This window comes from Salvelinus namaycush, chromosome 22 (genome assembly GCF_016432855.1).
Source record: "Salvelinus namaycush isolate Seneca chromosome 22, SaNama_1.0, whole genome shotgun sequence".
Lineage (NCBI taxonomy): Eukaryota > Metazoa > Chordata > Actinopteri > Salmoniformes > Salmonidae > Salvelinus > Salvelinus namaycush.
The window spans coordinates 31,192,770-31,208,542 of NC_052328.1; the positions used below are offsets into that span (position 1 = coordinate 31,192,770).

Below are 15,773 nucleotides of genomic sequence, written 5' to 3' on the forward strand. Positions count from 1 at the left end.
CACAACAGCAGCTAGCCTACACCCCAGAGTCCCACAACAGCAGCTAGCTACACCCCAGAGTCCCACAACAGCAGATAGCCTACACCATAGTCCCACAACAGCAGCTAGCTACACCCGGAGTCCCACAACAGCAGCTAGCCTACACCATAGTCCCACAACAGCAGCTAGCTACACCATAGTCCCAAACAGCAGCTAGCCTACACCCCGGAGTCCCACAACAGCAGCTAGCCTACACCCGGAGTCCCACAAACAGCAGCTAGCCTACACCATAGTCCACAACAGCAGCTAGCTACACCATAGTCCCACAAACAGCAGCTAGCCTACACCCCGGAGTCCCACAACAGCAGCTAGCCTACAACCCGGAGTCCCACAACAGCAGCTAGCCTACACCATAGTCCCACAACAGCAGCTAGCCTACACCATAGTCCCAAACAGCAGCTAGCTAACCCGGAGTCCCACAACAGCAGCTAGCCTACACCCCGGAGTCCCACAACAGCAGCTAGCCTACACCCCGAGTCCCACAACAGCAGCTAGCTTACAACCCCGGAGTCCCACAACAGCAGCTAGCCTACACCTAGTCCCACACCACACTACCTACACCTACCGGATCCCACACCAGCGCTAGCCTCACCATAGTCCCACCACAGCAGCTAGCCTACACCCGGAGTCCCACAACAGCAGCTAGCCTACACCATAGTCCACAACAGCAGCGAGCCTACAACCATAGTCCACAACAGCAGCTAAGCCTAGCACCCCGTAGTCACACAACAGCGAGCTAGTCCTACATCCCGTAGTCACACAACAGCAGCTAGCCTACAACCACCGTTAGTCCCACAACACAGCTAGCCTACACCTCGTAGTCCCACAACAGCAGCTAGCCTACACCCCGTAGTCCCACAACAGCAGCTAGCCTACACATAGTCCCACAACAGCAGCTAGCCTACACCCCGGAGTCCCACAACAGCAGCTAGCCTACACCATAGTCCCACAACAGCAGCTAGCCTACACCCCGAATCCCACAACAGCAGCTAGCCTACACCCCGGAGTCCCACAACAGCAGCTAGCCTACACCATAGTCCCACAACAGCAGCTAGCCTACACCCCGGAGTCCCACAACAGCAGCTAGCCTACACCCCGGAGTCCCACAACAGCAGCTAGCCTACACCCCGGAGTCCCACAACAGCAGCTAGCCTACACCCCGTAGTCCCACAACAGCAGCTAGCCTACACCCCGTAGTCCCACAACAGCAGCTAGCCTACACCTCGTAGTCCCACAACAGCAGCTAGCCTACACCCCGTAGTCCCACAACAGCAGCTAGCCTACACCATAGTCCCACAACAGCAGCTAGCCTACAGCCCGGAGTCCCACAACAGCAGCTAGCCTACACCATAGTCCCACAACAGCAGCTAGCCTACACCCCGGAGTCCCACAACAGCAGCTAGCCTACACCCCGGAGTCCCACAACAGCAGCTAGCCTACACCATAGTCCCACAACAGCAGCTAGCCTACACCATAGTCCCACAACAGCAGCTAGCCTACACCCCGGAGTCCCACAACAGCAGCTAGCCTACACCCCGGAGTCCCACAACAGCAGCTAGTCTACACCGTAGTCCCACAACAGCAGCTAGCCTACACCCCGTAGTCCCACAACACCAGCTAGCCTACACCCCGTAGTCCCACAACAGCAGCTAGCCTACACCCCGTAGTCCCACAACAGCAGCTAGCCTACACCCCGTAGTCCCACAACAGCAGCTAGCCTACACCTCGTAGTCCCACAACAGCAGCTAGCCTACACCCCGTAGTCCCACAACAGCAGCTAGCCTACACCATAGTCCCACAACAGCAGCTAGCCTACACCCCGGAGTCCCACAACAGCAGCTAGCCTACACCATAGTCCCACAACAGCAGCTAGCCTACACCCCGGAGTCCCACAACAGCAGCTAGCCTACACCCCGGAGTCCCACAACAGCAGCTAGCCTACACCCCGGAGTCCCACAACAGCAGCTAGCCTACACCGTAGTCCCACAACAGCAGCTAGCCTACACCGTAGTCCCACAACAGCAGCTAGCCTACACCCCGGAGTCCCACAACAGCAGCTAGCCTACACCCCGGAGTCCCACAACAGCAGCTAGCCTACACCATAGTCCCACAACAGCAGCTAGCCTACACCCCGGAGTCCCACAACAGCAGCTAGCCTACACCCCAGAGTCCCACAACAGCAGCTAGCCTACACCGCAGAGTCCCACAACAGCAGCTAGCCTACACCCCAGAGTCCCACAACAGCAGCTAGCCTACACCCCAGAGTCCCACAACAGCAGCTAGCCTACACCCCAGAGTCCCACAACAGCAGCTAGCCTACACCATAGTCCCACAACAGCAGCTAGCCTACACCCCGGAGTCCCACAACAGCAGCTAGCCTACACCATAGTCCCACAACAGCAGCTAGCCTACACCATAGTCCCACAACAGCAGCTAGCCTACACCCCGGAGTCCCACAACAGCAGCTAGCCTACACCATAGTCCCACAACAGCAGCTAGCCTACACCATAGTCCCACAACAGCAGCTAGCCTACACCATAGTCCCAAAACAGCAGCTAGCCTACACCCCGGAGTCCCACAACAGCAGCTAGCCTACACCATAGTCCCACAACAGCAGCTAGCCTACACCATAGTCCCACAACAGCAGCTAGCATACACCCCGGAGTCCCACAACAGCAGCCAGCCTACAACCCGGAGTCCCACAACAGCAGCTAGCCTACACCATCGTCCCACAACAGCAGCTAGCCTACACCCCAGAGTCCCACAACAGCAGCTAGCCTACACCCCAGAGTCCCACAACAGCAGCTAGCCTACACCCCAGAGTCCCACAACAGCAGCTAGCCTACACCCCAGAGTCCCACAACAGCAGCTAGCCTACACCCCAGACTCCCACAACAGCAGCTAGCCTACACCCCAGAGTCCCACAACAGCAGCTAGCCTACACCCCAGAGTCCCACAACAGCAGCTAGCCTACACCCCAGAGTCCCACAACAGCAGCTAGCCTACACCCCAGAGTCCCACAACAGCAGATAGCCTACACCATAGTCCCACAACAGCAGCTAGCCTACACCCCGGAGTCCCACAACAGCAGCTAGCCTACACCATAGTCCCACAACAGCAGCTAGCCTACACCATAGTCCCACAACAGCAGCTAGCCTACACCCCGGAGTCCCACAACAGCAGCTAGCCTACACCCCGGAGTCCCACAACAGCAGCTAGCCTACACCATAGTCCCACAACAGCAGCTAGCCTACACCATAGTCCCACAACAGCAGCTAGCCTACACCCCGGAGTCCCACAACAGCAGCTAGCCTACAACCCGGAGTCCCACAACAGCAGCTAGCCTACACCATAGTCCCACAACAGCAGCTAGCCTACACCATAGTCCCACAACAGCAGCTAGCCTACACCCCGGAGTCCCACAACAGCAGCTAGCCTACACCCCGGAGTCCCACAACAGCAGCTAGCCTACACCCCGGAGTCCCACAACAGCAGCTAGCCTACACCATAGTCCCACAACAGCAGCTAGCCTACACCCCGGAGTCCCACAACAGCAGCTAGCCTACACCATAGTCCCACAACAGCAGCTAGCCTACACCCCGGAGTCCCACAACAGCAGCTAGCCTACACCATAGTCCCACAACAGCAGCTAGCCTACACCATAGTCCCACAACAGCAGCTAGCCTACACCCCGTAGTCACACAACAGCAGCTAGCCTACACCCCGTAGTCCCACAACAGCAGCTAGCCTACACCTCGTAGTCCCACAACAGCAGCTAGCCTACACCCCGTAGTCCCACAACAGCAGCTAGCCTACACCATAGTCCCACAACAGCAGCTAGCCTACACCCCGGAGTCCCACAACAGCAGCTAGCCTACACCATAGTCCCACAACAGCAGCTAGCCTACACCCCGAATCCCACAACAGCAGCTAGCCTACACCCCGGAGTCCCACAACAGCAGCTAGCCTACACCATAGTCCCACAACAGCAGCTAGCCTACACCCGGAGTCCCACAACAGCAGCTAGCCTACACCCCGGAGTCCCACAACAGCAGCTAGCCTACACCCCGGAGTCCCACAACAGCAGCTAGCCTACACCCCGTAGTCCCACAACAGCAGCTAGCCTACACCCCGTAGTCCCACAACAGCAGCTAGCCTACACCTCGTAGTCCCACAACAGCAGCTAGCCTACACCCCGTAGTCCCACAACAGCAGCTAGCCTACACCATAGTCCCACAACAGCAGCTAGCCTACAGCCCGGAGTCCCACAACAGCAGCTAGCCTACACCATAGTCCCACAACAGCAGCTAGCCTACACCCCGGAGTCCCACAACAGCAGCTAGCCTACACCCCGGAGTCCCACAACAGCAGCTAGCCTACACCCCGGAGTCCCACAACAGCAGCTAGCCTACACCATAGTCCCACAACAGCAGCTAGCCTACACCATAGTCCCACAACAGCAGCTAGCCTACACCCCGGAGTCCCACAACAGCAGCTAGCCTACACCCCGGAGTCCCACAACAGCAGCTAGTCTACACCATAGTCCCACAACAGCAGCTAGCCTACACCCCGTAGTACCACAACACCAACTAGCCTACACCCCGTAGTCCCACAACAGCAGCTAGCCTACACCATAGTCCCACAACAGCAGCTAGCCTACACCCCGTAGTCCCACAACAGCAGCTAGCCTACACCCCGTAGTCCCACAACAGCAGCTAGCCTACACCTCGTAGTCCCACAACAGCAGCTAGCCTACACCCCGTAGTCCCACAACAGCAGCTAGCCTACACCATAGTCCCACAACAGCAGCTAGCCTACACCCCGGAGTCCCACAACAGCAGCTAGCCTACACCCCGGAGTCCCACAACAGCAGCTAGCCTACACCCCGGAGTCCCACAACAGCAGCTAGCCTACACCCCGGAGTCCCACAACAGCAGCTAGCCTACACCATAGTCCCACAACAGCAGCTAGCCTACACCATAGTCCCACAACAGCAGCTAGCCTACACCCCGGAGTCCCACAACAGCAGCTAGCCTACACCCCGGAGTCCCACAACAGCAGCTAGCCTACACCCCGTAGTCCCACAACAGCAGCTAGCCTACACCCCGTAGTCCCACAACAGCAGCTAGCCTACACCTCGTAGTCCCACAACAGCAGCTAGCCTACACCCCGTAGTCCCACAACAGCAGCTAGCCTACACCCCGGAGTCCCACAACAGCAGCTAGCCTACACCATAGTCCCACAACAGCAGCTAGCCTACACCATAGTCCCACAACAGCAGCTAGCCTACACCCCGGAGTCCCACAACAGCAGCTAGCCTACACCCCGGAGTCCCACAACAGCAGCTAGCCTACACCATAGTCCCACAACAGCAGCTAGCCTACACCCCGGAGTCCCACAACAGCAGCTAGCCTACACCCCGGAGTCCCACAACAGCAGCTAGTCTACACCGTAGTCCCACAACAGCAGCTAGCCTACACCCCGTAGTACCACAACACCAGCTAGCCTACACCCCGTAGTCCCACAACAGCAGCTAGCCTACACCCCGTAGTCCCACAACAGCAGCTAGCCTACACCCCGTAGTCCCACAACAGCAGCTAGCCTACACCTCGTAGTCCCACAACAGCAGCTAGCCTACACCCCGTAGTCCCACAACAGCAGCTAGCCTACACCATAGTCCCACAACAGCAGCTAGCCTACACCCCGGAGTCCCACAACAGCAGCTAGCCTACACCATAGTCCCACAACAGCAGCTAGCCTACACCCCGGAGTCCCACAACAGCAGCTAGCCTACACCCCGGAGTCCCACAACAGCAGCTAGCCTACACCCCGGAGTCCCACAACAGCAGCTAGCCTACACCCCGGAGTCCCACAACAGCAGCTAGCCTACACCGTAGTCCCACAACAGCAGCTAGCCTACACCGTAGTCCCACAACAGCAGCTAGCCTACACCCCGGAGTCCCACAACAGCAGCTAGCCTACACCCCGGAGTCCCACAACAGCAGCTAGCCTACACCCCGGAGTCCCACAACAGCAGCTAGCCTACACCATAGTCCCACAACAGCAGCTAGCCTACACCATAGTCCCACAACAGCAGCTAGCCTACACCCCGGAGTCCCACAACAGCAGCTAGCCTACACCATAGTCCCACAACAGCAGCTAGCCTACACCATAGTCCCACAACAGCAGCTAGCCTACACCCCGGAGTCCCACAACAGCAGCTAGCCTACACCCCGGAGTCCCACAACAGCAGCTAGCCTACACCATAGTCCCACAACAGCAGCTAGCCTACACCATAGTCCCACAACAGCAGCTAGCCTACACCATAGTCCCAAAACAGCAGCTAGCCTACACCCCGGAGTCCCACAACAGCAGCTAGCCTACACCATAGTCCCACAACAGCAGCTAGCCTACACCATAGTCCCACAACAGCAGCTAGCATACACCCCGGAGTCCCACAACAGCAGCCAGCCTACAACCCGGAGTCCCACAACAGCAGCTAGCCTACACCATCGTCCCACAACAGCAGCTAGCCTACACCCCAGAGTCCCACAACAGCAGCTAGCCTACACCCCAGAGTCCCACAACAGCAGCTAGCCTACACCCCAGAGTCCCACAACAGCAGCTAGCCTACACCCCAGAGTCCCACAACAGCAGCTAGCCTACACCCCAGACTCCCACAACAGCAGCTAGCCTACACCCCAGAGTCCCACAACAGCAGCTAGCCTACACCCCAGAGTCCCACAACAGCAGCTAGCCTACACCCCAGAGTCCCACAACAGCAGCTAGCCTACACCATAGTCCCACAACAGCAGCTAGCCTACACCATAGTCCCACAACAGCAGCTAGCCTACACCCCGGAGTCCCACAACAGCAGCTAGCCTACACCATAGTCCCACAACAGCAGCTAGCCTACACCCCGGAGTCCCACAACAGCAGCTAGCCTACACCCCGGAGTCCCACAACAGCAGCTAGCCTACACCATAGTCCCACAACAGCAGCTAGCCTACACCCCGGAGTCCCACAACAGCAGCTAGCCTACACCATAGTCCCACAACAGCAGCTAGCCTACACCCCGGAGTCCCACAACAGCAGCTAGCCTACACCATAGTCCCACAACAGCAGCTAGCCTACACCATAGTCCCACAACAGCAGCTAGCCTACACCCCAGAGTCCCACAACAGCAGCTAGCCTACACCCCAGAGTCCCACAACAGCAGCTAGCCTACACCCCAGAGTCCCACAACAGCAGCTAGCCTACACCCCAGAGTCCCACAACAGCAGCTAGCCTACACCATAGTCCCACAACAGCAGCTAGCCTACACCATAGTCCCACAACAGCAGCTAGCCTACACCATAGTCCCACAACAGCAGCTAGCCTACACCCCGGAGTCCCACAACAGCAGCTAGCCTACACCCCGGAGTCCCACAACAGCAGCTAGCCTACACCATAGTCCCACAACAGCAGCTAGCCTACACCATAGTCCCACAACAGCAGCTAGCCTACAACCCGGAGTCCCACAACAGCAGCTAGCCTACACCATAGTCCCACAACAGCAGCTAGCCTACACCATAGTCCCACAACAGCAGCTAGCCTACACCCCGGAGTCCCACAACAGCAGCTAGCCTACACCCCGGAGTCCCACAACAGCAGCTAGCCTACACCCAGGAGTCCCACAACAGCAGCTAGCCTACACCCCGGAGTCCCACAACAGCAGCTAGCCTACACCATAGTCCCACAACAGCAGCTAGCCTACACCATAGTCCCACAACAGCAGCTAGCCTACACCCCGGAGTCCCACAACAGCAGCTAGCCTACACCATAGTCCCACAACAGCAGCTAGCCTACACCATAGTCCCACAACAGCAGCTAGCCTACACCCCGGAGTCCCACAACAGCAGCTAGCCTACACCCCGGAGTCCCACAACAGCAGCTAGCCTACACCATAGTCCCACAACAGCAGCTAGCCTACACCATAGTCCCACAACAGCAGCTAGCCTACACCCCGGAGCCCCACAACAGCAGCTAGCCTACACCCCGGAGTCCCACAACAGCAGCTAGCCTACACCCCGGAGTCCCACAACAGCAGCTAGCCTACACCCCGGAGTCCCACAACAGCAGCTAGCCTACACCCCGGAGTCCCACAACAGCAGCTAGCCTACACCCCGGAGTCCCACAACAGCAGCTAGCCTACACCCCGGAGTCCCACAACAGCAGCTAGCCTACACCCCGGAGTCCCACAACAGCAGCTAGCCTACACCCCGGAGTCCCACAACAGCAGCTAGCCTACACCCCGGAGTCCCACAACAGCAGCTAGCCTACACCCCGGAGTCCCACAACAGCAGCTAGCCTACACCCCGGAGTCCCACAACAGAAGCTAGCCTACACCCCGGAGTCCCACAACAGCAGCTAGCCTACACCCCGGAGTCCCACAACAGCAGCTAGCCTACACCCCGGAGTCCCACAACAGCAGCTAGCCTACACCCCGGAGTCCCACAACAGCAGCTAGCCTACACCCCGGAGTCCCACAACAGCAGCTAGCCTACACCCCGGAGTCCCACAACAGCAGCTAGCCTACACCCCGGAGTCCCACAACAGCAGCTAGCCTACACCCCGGAGTCCCACAACAGCAGCTAGCCTACACCCCGGAGTCCCACAACAGCAGCTAGCCTACACCCCGGAGTCCCACAACAGCAGCTAGCCTACACCATAGTCCCACAACAGCAGCTAGCCTACACCCCGGAGTCCCACAACAGCAGCTAGCCTACACCCCGGAGTCCCACAACAGCAGCTAGCCTACACCCCGGAGTCCCACAACAGCAGCTAGCCTACACCCCGGAGTCCCACAACAGCAGCTAGCCTACAACATAGTCCCACAACAGCAGCTAGCCTACACCATAGTCCCACAACAGCAGCTAGCCTACACCATAGTCCCACAACAGCAGCTAGCCTACACCCCGGAGTCCCACAACAGCAGCTAGCCTACACCATAGTCCCACAACAGCAGCTAGCCTACACCCCGGAGTCCCACAACAGCAGCTAGCCTACACCATAGTCCCACAACAGCAGCTAGCCTACACCATAGTCCCACAACAGCAGCTAGCCTACACCCCATAGTCCCACAACAGCAGCTAGCCTACACCCCGGAGTCCCACAACAGCAGCTAGCCTACACCCCGGAGTCCCACAACAGCAGCTAGCCTACACCCCGGAGTCCCACAACAGCAGCTAGCCTACACCCCGGAGTCCCACAACAGCAGCTAGCCTACACCCCGGAGTCCCACAACAGCAGCTAGCCTACACCCCGGAGTCCCACAACAGCAGCTAGCCTACACCCCGGAGTCCCACAACAGCAGCTAGCCTACACCCCGGAGTCCCACAACAGCAGCTAGCCTACACCCCGGAGTCCCACAACAGCAGCTAGCCTACACCCCGGAGTCCCACAACAGCAGCTAGCCTACACCCCGGAGTCCCACAACAGCAGCTAGCCTACACCCCGGAGTCCCACAACAGCAGCTAGCCTACACCCCGGAGTCCCACAACAGCAGCTAGCCTACACCCCGGAGTCCCACAACAGCAGCTAGCCTACACCCCGGAGTCCCACAACAGCAGCTAGCCTACACCCCGGAGTCCCACAACAGCAGCTAGCCTACACCCCGGAGTCCCACAACAGCAGCTAGCCTACACCCCGGAGTCCCACAACAGCAGCTAGCCTACACCCCGGAGTCCCACAACAGCAGCTAGCCTACACCCCGGAGTCCCACAACAGCAGCTAGCCTACACCCCGGAGTCCCACAACAGCAGCTAGCCTACACCCCGGAGTCCCACAACAGCAGCTAGCCTACACCCCGGAGTCCCACAACAGCAGCTAGCCTACACCCCGGAGTCCCACAACAGCAGCTAGCCTACACCCCGGAGTCCCACAACAGCAGCTAGCCTACACCCCGGAGTCCCACAACAGCAGCTAGCCTACACCCCGGAGTCCCACAACAGCAGCTAGCCTACACCCCGGAGTCCCACAACAGCAGCTAGCCTACACCCCGGAGTCCCACAACAGCAGCTAGCCTACACCCCGGAGTCCCACAACAGCAGCTAGCCTACACCCCGGAGTCCCACAACAGCAGCTAGCCTACACCCCGGAGTCCCACAACAGCAGCTAGCCTACACCCCGGAGTCCCACAACAGCAGCTAGCCTACACCCCGGAGTCCCACAACAGCAGCTAGCCTACACCCCGGAGTCCCACAACAGCAGCTAGCCTACACCCCGGAGTCCCACAACAGCAGCTAGCCTACACCCCGGAGTCCCACAACAGCAGCTAGCCTACACCCCGGAGTCCCACAACAGCAGCTAGCCTACACCCCGGAGTCCCACAACAGCAGCTAGCCTACACCCCGGAGTCCCACAACAGCAGCTAGCCTACACCCCGGAGTCCCACAACAGCAGCTAGCCTACACCCCGGAGTCCCACAACAGCAGCTAGCCTACACCCCGGAGTCCCACAACAGCAGCTAGCCTACACCCCGGAGTCCCACAACAGCAGCTAGCCTACACCCCGGAGTCCCACAACAGCAGCTAGCCTACACCCCGGAGTCCCACAACAGCAGCTAGCCTACACCCCGGAGTCCCACAACAGCAGCTAGCCTACACCCCGGAGTCCCACAACAGCAGCTAGCCTACACCCCGGAGTCCCACAACAGCAGCTAGCCTACACCCCGGAGTCCCACAACAGCAGCTAGCCTACACCCCGGAGTCCCACAACAGCAGCTAGCCTACACCCCGGAGTCCCACAACAGCAGCTAGCCTACACCCCGGAGTCCCACAACAGCAGCTAGCCTACACCCCGGAGTCCCACAACAGCAGCTAGCCTACACCCCGGAGTCCCACAACAGCAGCTAGCCTACACCCCGGAGTCCCACAACAGCAGCTAGCCTACACCCCGGAGTCCCACAACAGCAGCTAGCCTACACCCCGGAGTCCCACAACAGCAGCTAGCCTACACCCCGGAGTCCCACAACAGCAGCTAGCCTACACCCCGGAGTCCCACAACAGCAGCTAGCCTACACCCCGGAGTCCCACAACAGCAGCTAGCCTACACCCCGGAGTCCCACAACAGCAGCTAGCCTACACCCCGGAGTCCCACAACAGCAGCTAGCCTACACCCCGGAGTCCCACAACAGCAGCTAGCCTACACCCCGGAGTCCCACAACAGCAGCTAGCCTACACCCCGGAGTCCCACAACAGCAGCTAGCCTACACCCCGGAGTCCCACAACAGCAGCTAGCCTACACCCCGGAGTCCCACAACAGCAGCTAGCCTACACCCCGGAGTCCCACAACAGCAGCTAGCCTACACCCCGGAGTCCCACAACAGCAGCTAGCCTACACCCCGGAGTCCCACAACAGCAGCTAGCCTACACCCCGGAGTCCCACAACAGCAGCTAGCCTACACCCCGGAGTCCCACAACAGCAGCTAGCCTACACCCCGGAGTCCCACAACAGCAGCTAGCCTACACCCCGGAGTCCCACAACAGCAGCTAGCCTACACCCCGGAGTCCCACAACAGCAGCTAGCCTACACCCCGGAGTCCCACAACAGCAGCTAGCCTACACCCCGGAGTCCCACAACAGCAGCTAGCCTACACCCCGGAGTCCCACAACAGCAGCTAGCCTACACCCCGGAGTCCCACAACAGCAGCTAGCCTACACCCCGGAGTCCCACAACAGCAGCTAGCCTACACCCCGGAGTCCCACAACAGCAGCTAGTCTACACCCCGGAGTCCCACAACAGCAGCTAGTCTACACCCCGGAGTCCCACAACAGCAGCTAGCCTACACCCCAGAGTCCCACAACAGCAGCTAGCCTACACCCCGGAGTCCCACAACAGCAGCTAGCCTACACCCCGGAGTCCCACAACAGCAGCTAGCCTACACCCCGGAGTCCCACAACAGCAGCTAGCCTACACCCCGGAGTCCCACAACAGCAGCTAGCCTACACCCCGGAGTCCCACAACAGCAGCTAGCCTACACCCCGGAGTCCCACAACAGCAGCTAGCCTACACCCCGTAGTCCCACAACAGCAGCTAGCCTACACCCCGTAGTCCCACAACAGCAGCTAGCCTACACCCCGTAGTCCCACAACAGCAGCTAGCCTACACCCCGTAGTCCCACAACAGCAGCTAGCCTACACCCCGTAGTCCCACAACAGCAGCTAGCCTACACCCCGTAGTCCCACAACAGCAGCTAGCCTACAGCCCGTAGTCCCACAACAGCAGCTAGCCTACAGCCCGTAGTCCCACAACAGCAGCTAGCCTACAGCCCGTAGTCCCACAACAGCAGCTAGCCTACAGCCCGTAGTCCCACAACAGCAGCTAGCCTACAGCCCGTAGTCCCACAACAGCAGCTAGCCTACAGCCCGTAGTCCCACAACAGCAGCTAGCCTACAGCCCGTAGTCCCACAACAGCAGCTAGCCTACAGCCCGTAGTCCCACAACAGCAGCCAGCCTACACCCCGTAGTCCCACAACAGCAGCTAGCCTACACCCCGTAGTCCCACAACAGCAGCTAGCCTACACCCCGTAGTCCCACAACAGCAGCTAGCCTACACCCCGTAGTCCCACAACAGCAGCTAGCCTACACCCCGTAGTCCCACAACAGCAGCTAGCCTACACCCCGTAGTCCCAGAACAGCAGCTAGCCTACACCTCGTAGTCCCAGAACAGCAGCTAGCCTACACCTCGTAGTCCCACAACAGCAGCTAGCCTACACCCCGTAGTCCCACAACAGCAGCTAGCCTACACCCCGTAGTCCCACAACAGCAGCTAGCCTACACCCCGTAGTCCCACAACAGCAGCTAGCCTACACCTCGTAGTCCCACAACAGCAGCTAGCCTACACCCCGTAGTCCCACAACAGCAGCTAGCCTACACCCCGTAGTCCCAGAACAGCAGCTAGCCTACACCGTAGTCCCACAACAGCAGCTAGCCTACACCCCGTAGTCCCACAACAGCAGCTAGCCTACACCCCGTAGTCCCAGAACAGCAGCTAGCCTACACCTCGTAGTCCCACAACAGCAGCGATTTTTATTTAACCTTTATTTAACTAGGAAAGTCAGTGAAGAACAAATTCTTATTTACAATGACGGCCTACCGGGGAACAGTGGGTTAACTGCCTTGTTCAGGGGCAGAACGACAGATTTTTACCTTGTCAGCTTGGGGATTCGATCTAGCAACCTTTCTGGTTACTGGCCCAACGCTCTAACCACTAGGCTACCTGCCACCCCAATACAATACTCTGTCCCTCATACAAAGCAATTTACACACATTTTGGCACTTTTTCATCACAACAACATAAACAAACAAAAGCAACAACTTGTGAAAGAGGCCTTGGTCTCAATGGGAGTCCCTGTGAAAATAAAGGTTGAGAAAAAACCTCACCGGTGAAGATGTCATGGAAGCTGCAGGTAGACACCTGTCCGGTTGAGGATCTCCGTGTGGCACACAGGGGCTGACTGCCCCCCCTCAGCCTGTCCTCCGACCCTCCATACCCCTCCAGGTAGTCCGCTGATCCTGCCTTGGTGGGGCGCTCCCTCTCCAGCTCCTCGGTCCAGTCCGCGGACCAGCTGAGGGGACCGGCGATACTGTGGGAGCGCTGTCGTCTAACCCTCCACTTCTCCGTGCGGTGTCCCAGGTCGTGGCAGCGCCGGCGGAACAAGGGGCTCTGTGAGGGTGAGGTGCCCGGGGAGCCAGACAGCTGCCTGGTGGTGGTCTTGATGTAAGATGGGTAAATGGGAGGGTAGGGTTTGACTGTGGGGCTGGTGCCTGAGGAGGAGTGGTTGTAGGATGGAAGGGTGGAGGTCAGGGTGGACTTGAGGAGACGCGTGGCCAGGCTAGGGCTCTCCTGAGAGGGCCAAGGGTAGAAGGACACGCTGCTCTTCCTCCTCTGGGTGATCAGGGGGTCGTCGGCAGGCTCAGAGCACCTCAGATCCCCTCTGCTAAGACATTCCAGGGACTCAACGCTGACTGCAGCACCCACCCCTGCCCCCACCCAGTCCCCCACCCTCTCCTCTCCCTCGGAGGCGTTGTCAGAGCTCAGGTCTATGTCCTCGTGGCTCGTGGTCGCGTCACTGTGACTAAGGCTCTCGGCTGACATGGGAGGCAGGTCCAGGTCATTCTCGTCCTCTTCCTCCACCTCCTCCAACACCTCCTTCTCCTCTCTGAGAGGAGACTCCACAGCGCTCTCAAAGGAGGCTGTGAGGTCTGGGAAGCTGGTAACGCTGGTTGTCTTGGTAACATGGCCGTTAGTCTGGGCTGTGGGGGGCTGAGAGAGGGGCTGAGTGTTAACGTTCACCTCCTGGCAGCTCAATGCCTCCTCCTCCTGCTCCTCCTCCTGCTCCTTTGTCCCAGAGAAATAGGAGGGGGCACAAAGGGCCGGTTCTGTTTCAGCCCCTCTCAGCTCCCAGTTTAGTTCCTCTGTAGCAGTGGTTGCTCCCCTCTCCTCCTCCTCCTGCCCATCCAGGGACAGAGACGGTTTAGAAAGCAGGCCATTCTCCCGGCCAGTGACGGGGGCTGCCTCTGGGGCAGCGAGAGGCTCCGGTGGGGGGGTTTGTTCAGTGGGACTGGGGGTAGTTATAACCTCGTCAGACCTCTGTTTCCTCCACCCTCCTCCCCAACCCAGCTCTTCACTCAGCTCAGCGGTGGAGATAATCACCCCCTGCTGTAGTCTAATAGCCTGCTGGATGTCCGCTAGCAGGTCCTCTTGTTCCGCAGCTGAGTGAAAGCTATAGATGTCCACGTCTGAACCAGAGCTGCTCCTCTTTCTCTGTTCAACCTCCACCTGCTGGTCTGGAGCAGTGTCCGTGGTCGCCACCGTGGGCTGCCGGCTCTCCCCCGTGGGCTGCCGGCTCTCCCCCGTGGGCTGCCGGCTCTCCCCCGTGGGCTGCCGGCTCTCCCCCGTGATACAACCATGACTCCTAGCACCGTGCCCATCGCCAGGCTCTGTTGTTCCCTCGGTGTCAGACTGGCCCAGATCGTCAGCTGACAGAGAGAGGTCTGGTGTTTTGGTGTGAGCAGAGTGAGCGGAGTCCAGCTCATTCTGAGACGACAACACATCCTCCCTGGATCCTCCTGTCGATCCCTTCCCCTTTAGATTCTTCCTCTTCCTGATAGAGAACACAGAGGATTTAGACTCCTTCTTATTCTTCTTCTCCTCCCCCACTCCTTTGCCATGTTTTCCGTGGGATTTCTTGCCGTGGTGAAATCCTTTGTTTATGCCGTCAGTATGACGAGGCTCTCCGGTGGCATTGTCTGCTGCGTCCTGTCCATATCCTTCCCCCTCTTTCCCCTTCTTCTGCTTCCCCTCCTGGTTCCCCATAATGCTGGATCTCAGCCTCCACTTCTGTCTGACGCTGAGACTCAGGCCATGTCTTTGAAAACAGCTGCCATTTTCTCTGCTGCTGCTCCTCCGTCTACGTCTGCGTAGCTGCTGCGAGGCGGACGCTGTGATGCTGCTTTCCGGTGACGAGGATGAGAGGAGCAGTGCTGATGATGCAAAGACGACGTACGCCTGCTCTCGCTCTTCTCCTCCTCCTCCTCCTTGCGCCAGTGCGATTTCTCCCTGCTCTTCTCCCTCCCCTCCCTGCGTGATTTCTCGCTGCTTCCCTTCTCCCCCTCCTCCCTGCAGTCTCTTTCCATGCGCGTGCACCTGCTCTCTCTCTCCCGGCTCCCTTTCCCTCTCCCCACCTCTT

At 59.0% G+C, this 15,773-nt stretch overlaps 1 protein-coding gene across 1 annotated transcript in view; it reads right to left on the bottom strand.

Annotated features, from left to right (window-relative positions):
- LOC120017845 (dentin sialophosphoprotein-like) overlaps positions 1-15,400 on the bottom strand; it is a 30,520-nt gene extending 15,120 nt beyond the window's left edge. Inside the window, exon 1 of the mRNA XM_038960810.1 lies at positions 13,465-15,400. Coding sequence (XP_038816738.1) covers positions 13,465-15,400 — 1,936 coding nt within the window. The remainder of the gene's footprint in view (positions 1-13,464) is intronic.
- Between the last annotated feature and the right edge of the window lie 373 nt (positions 15,401-15,773).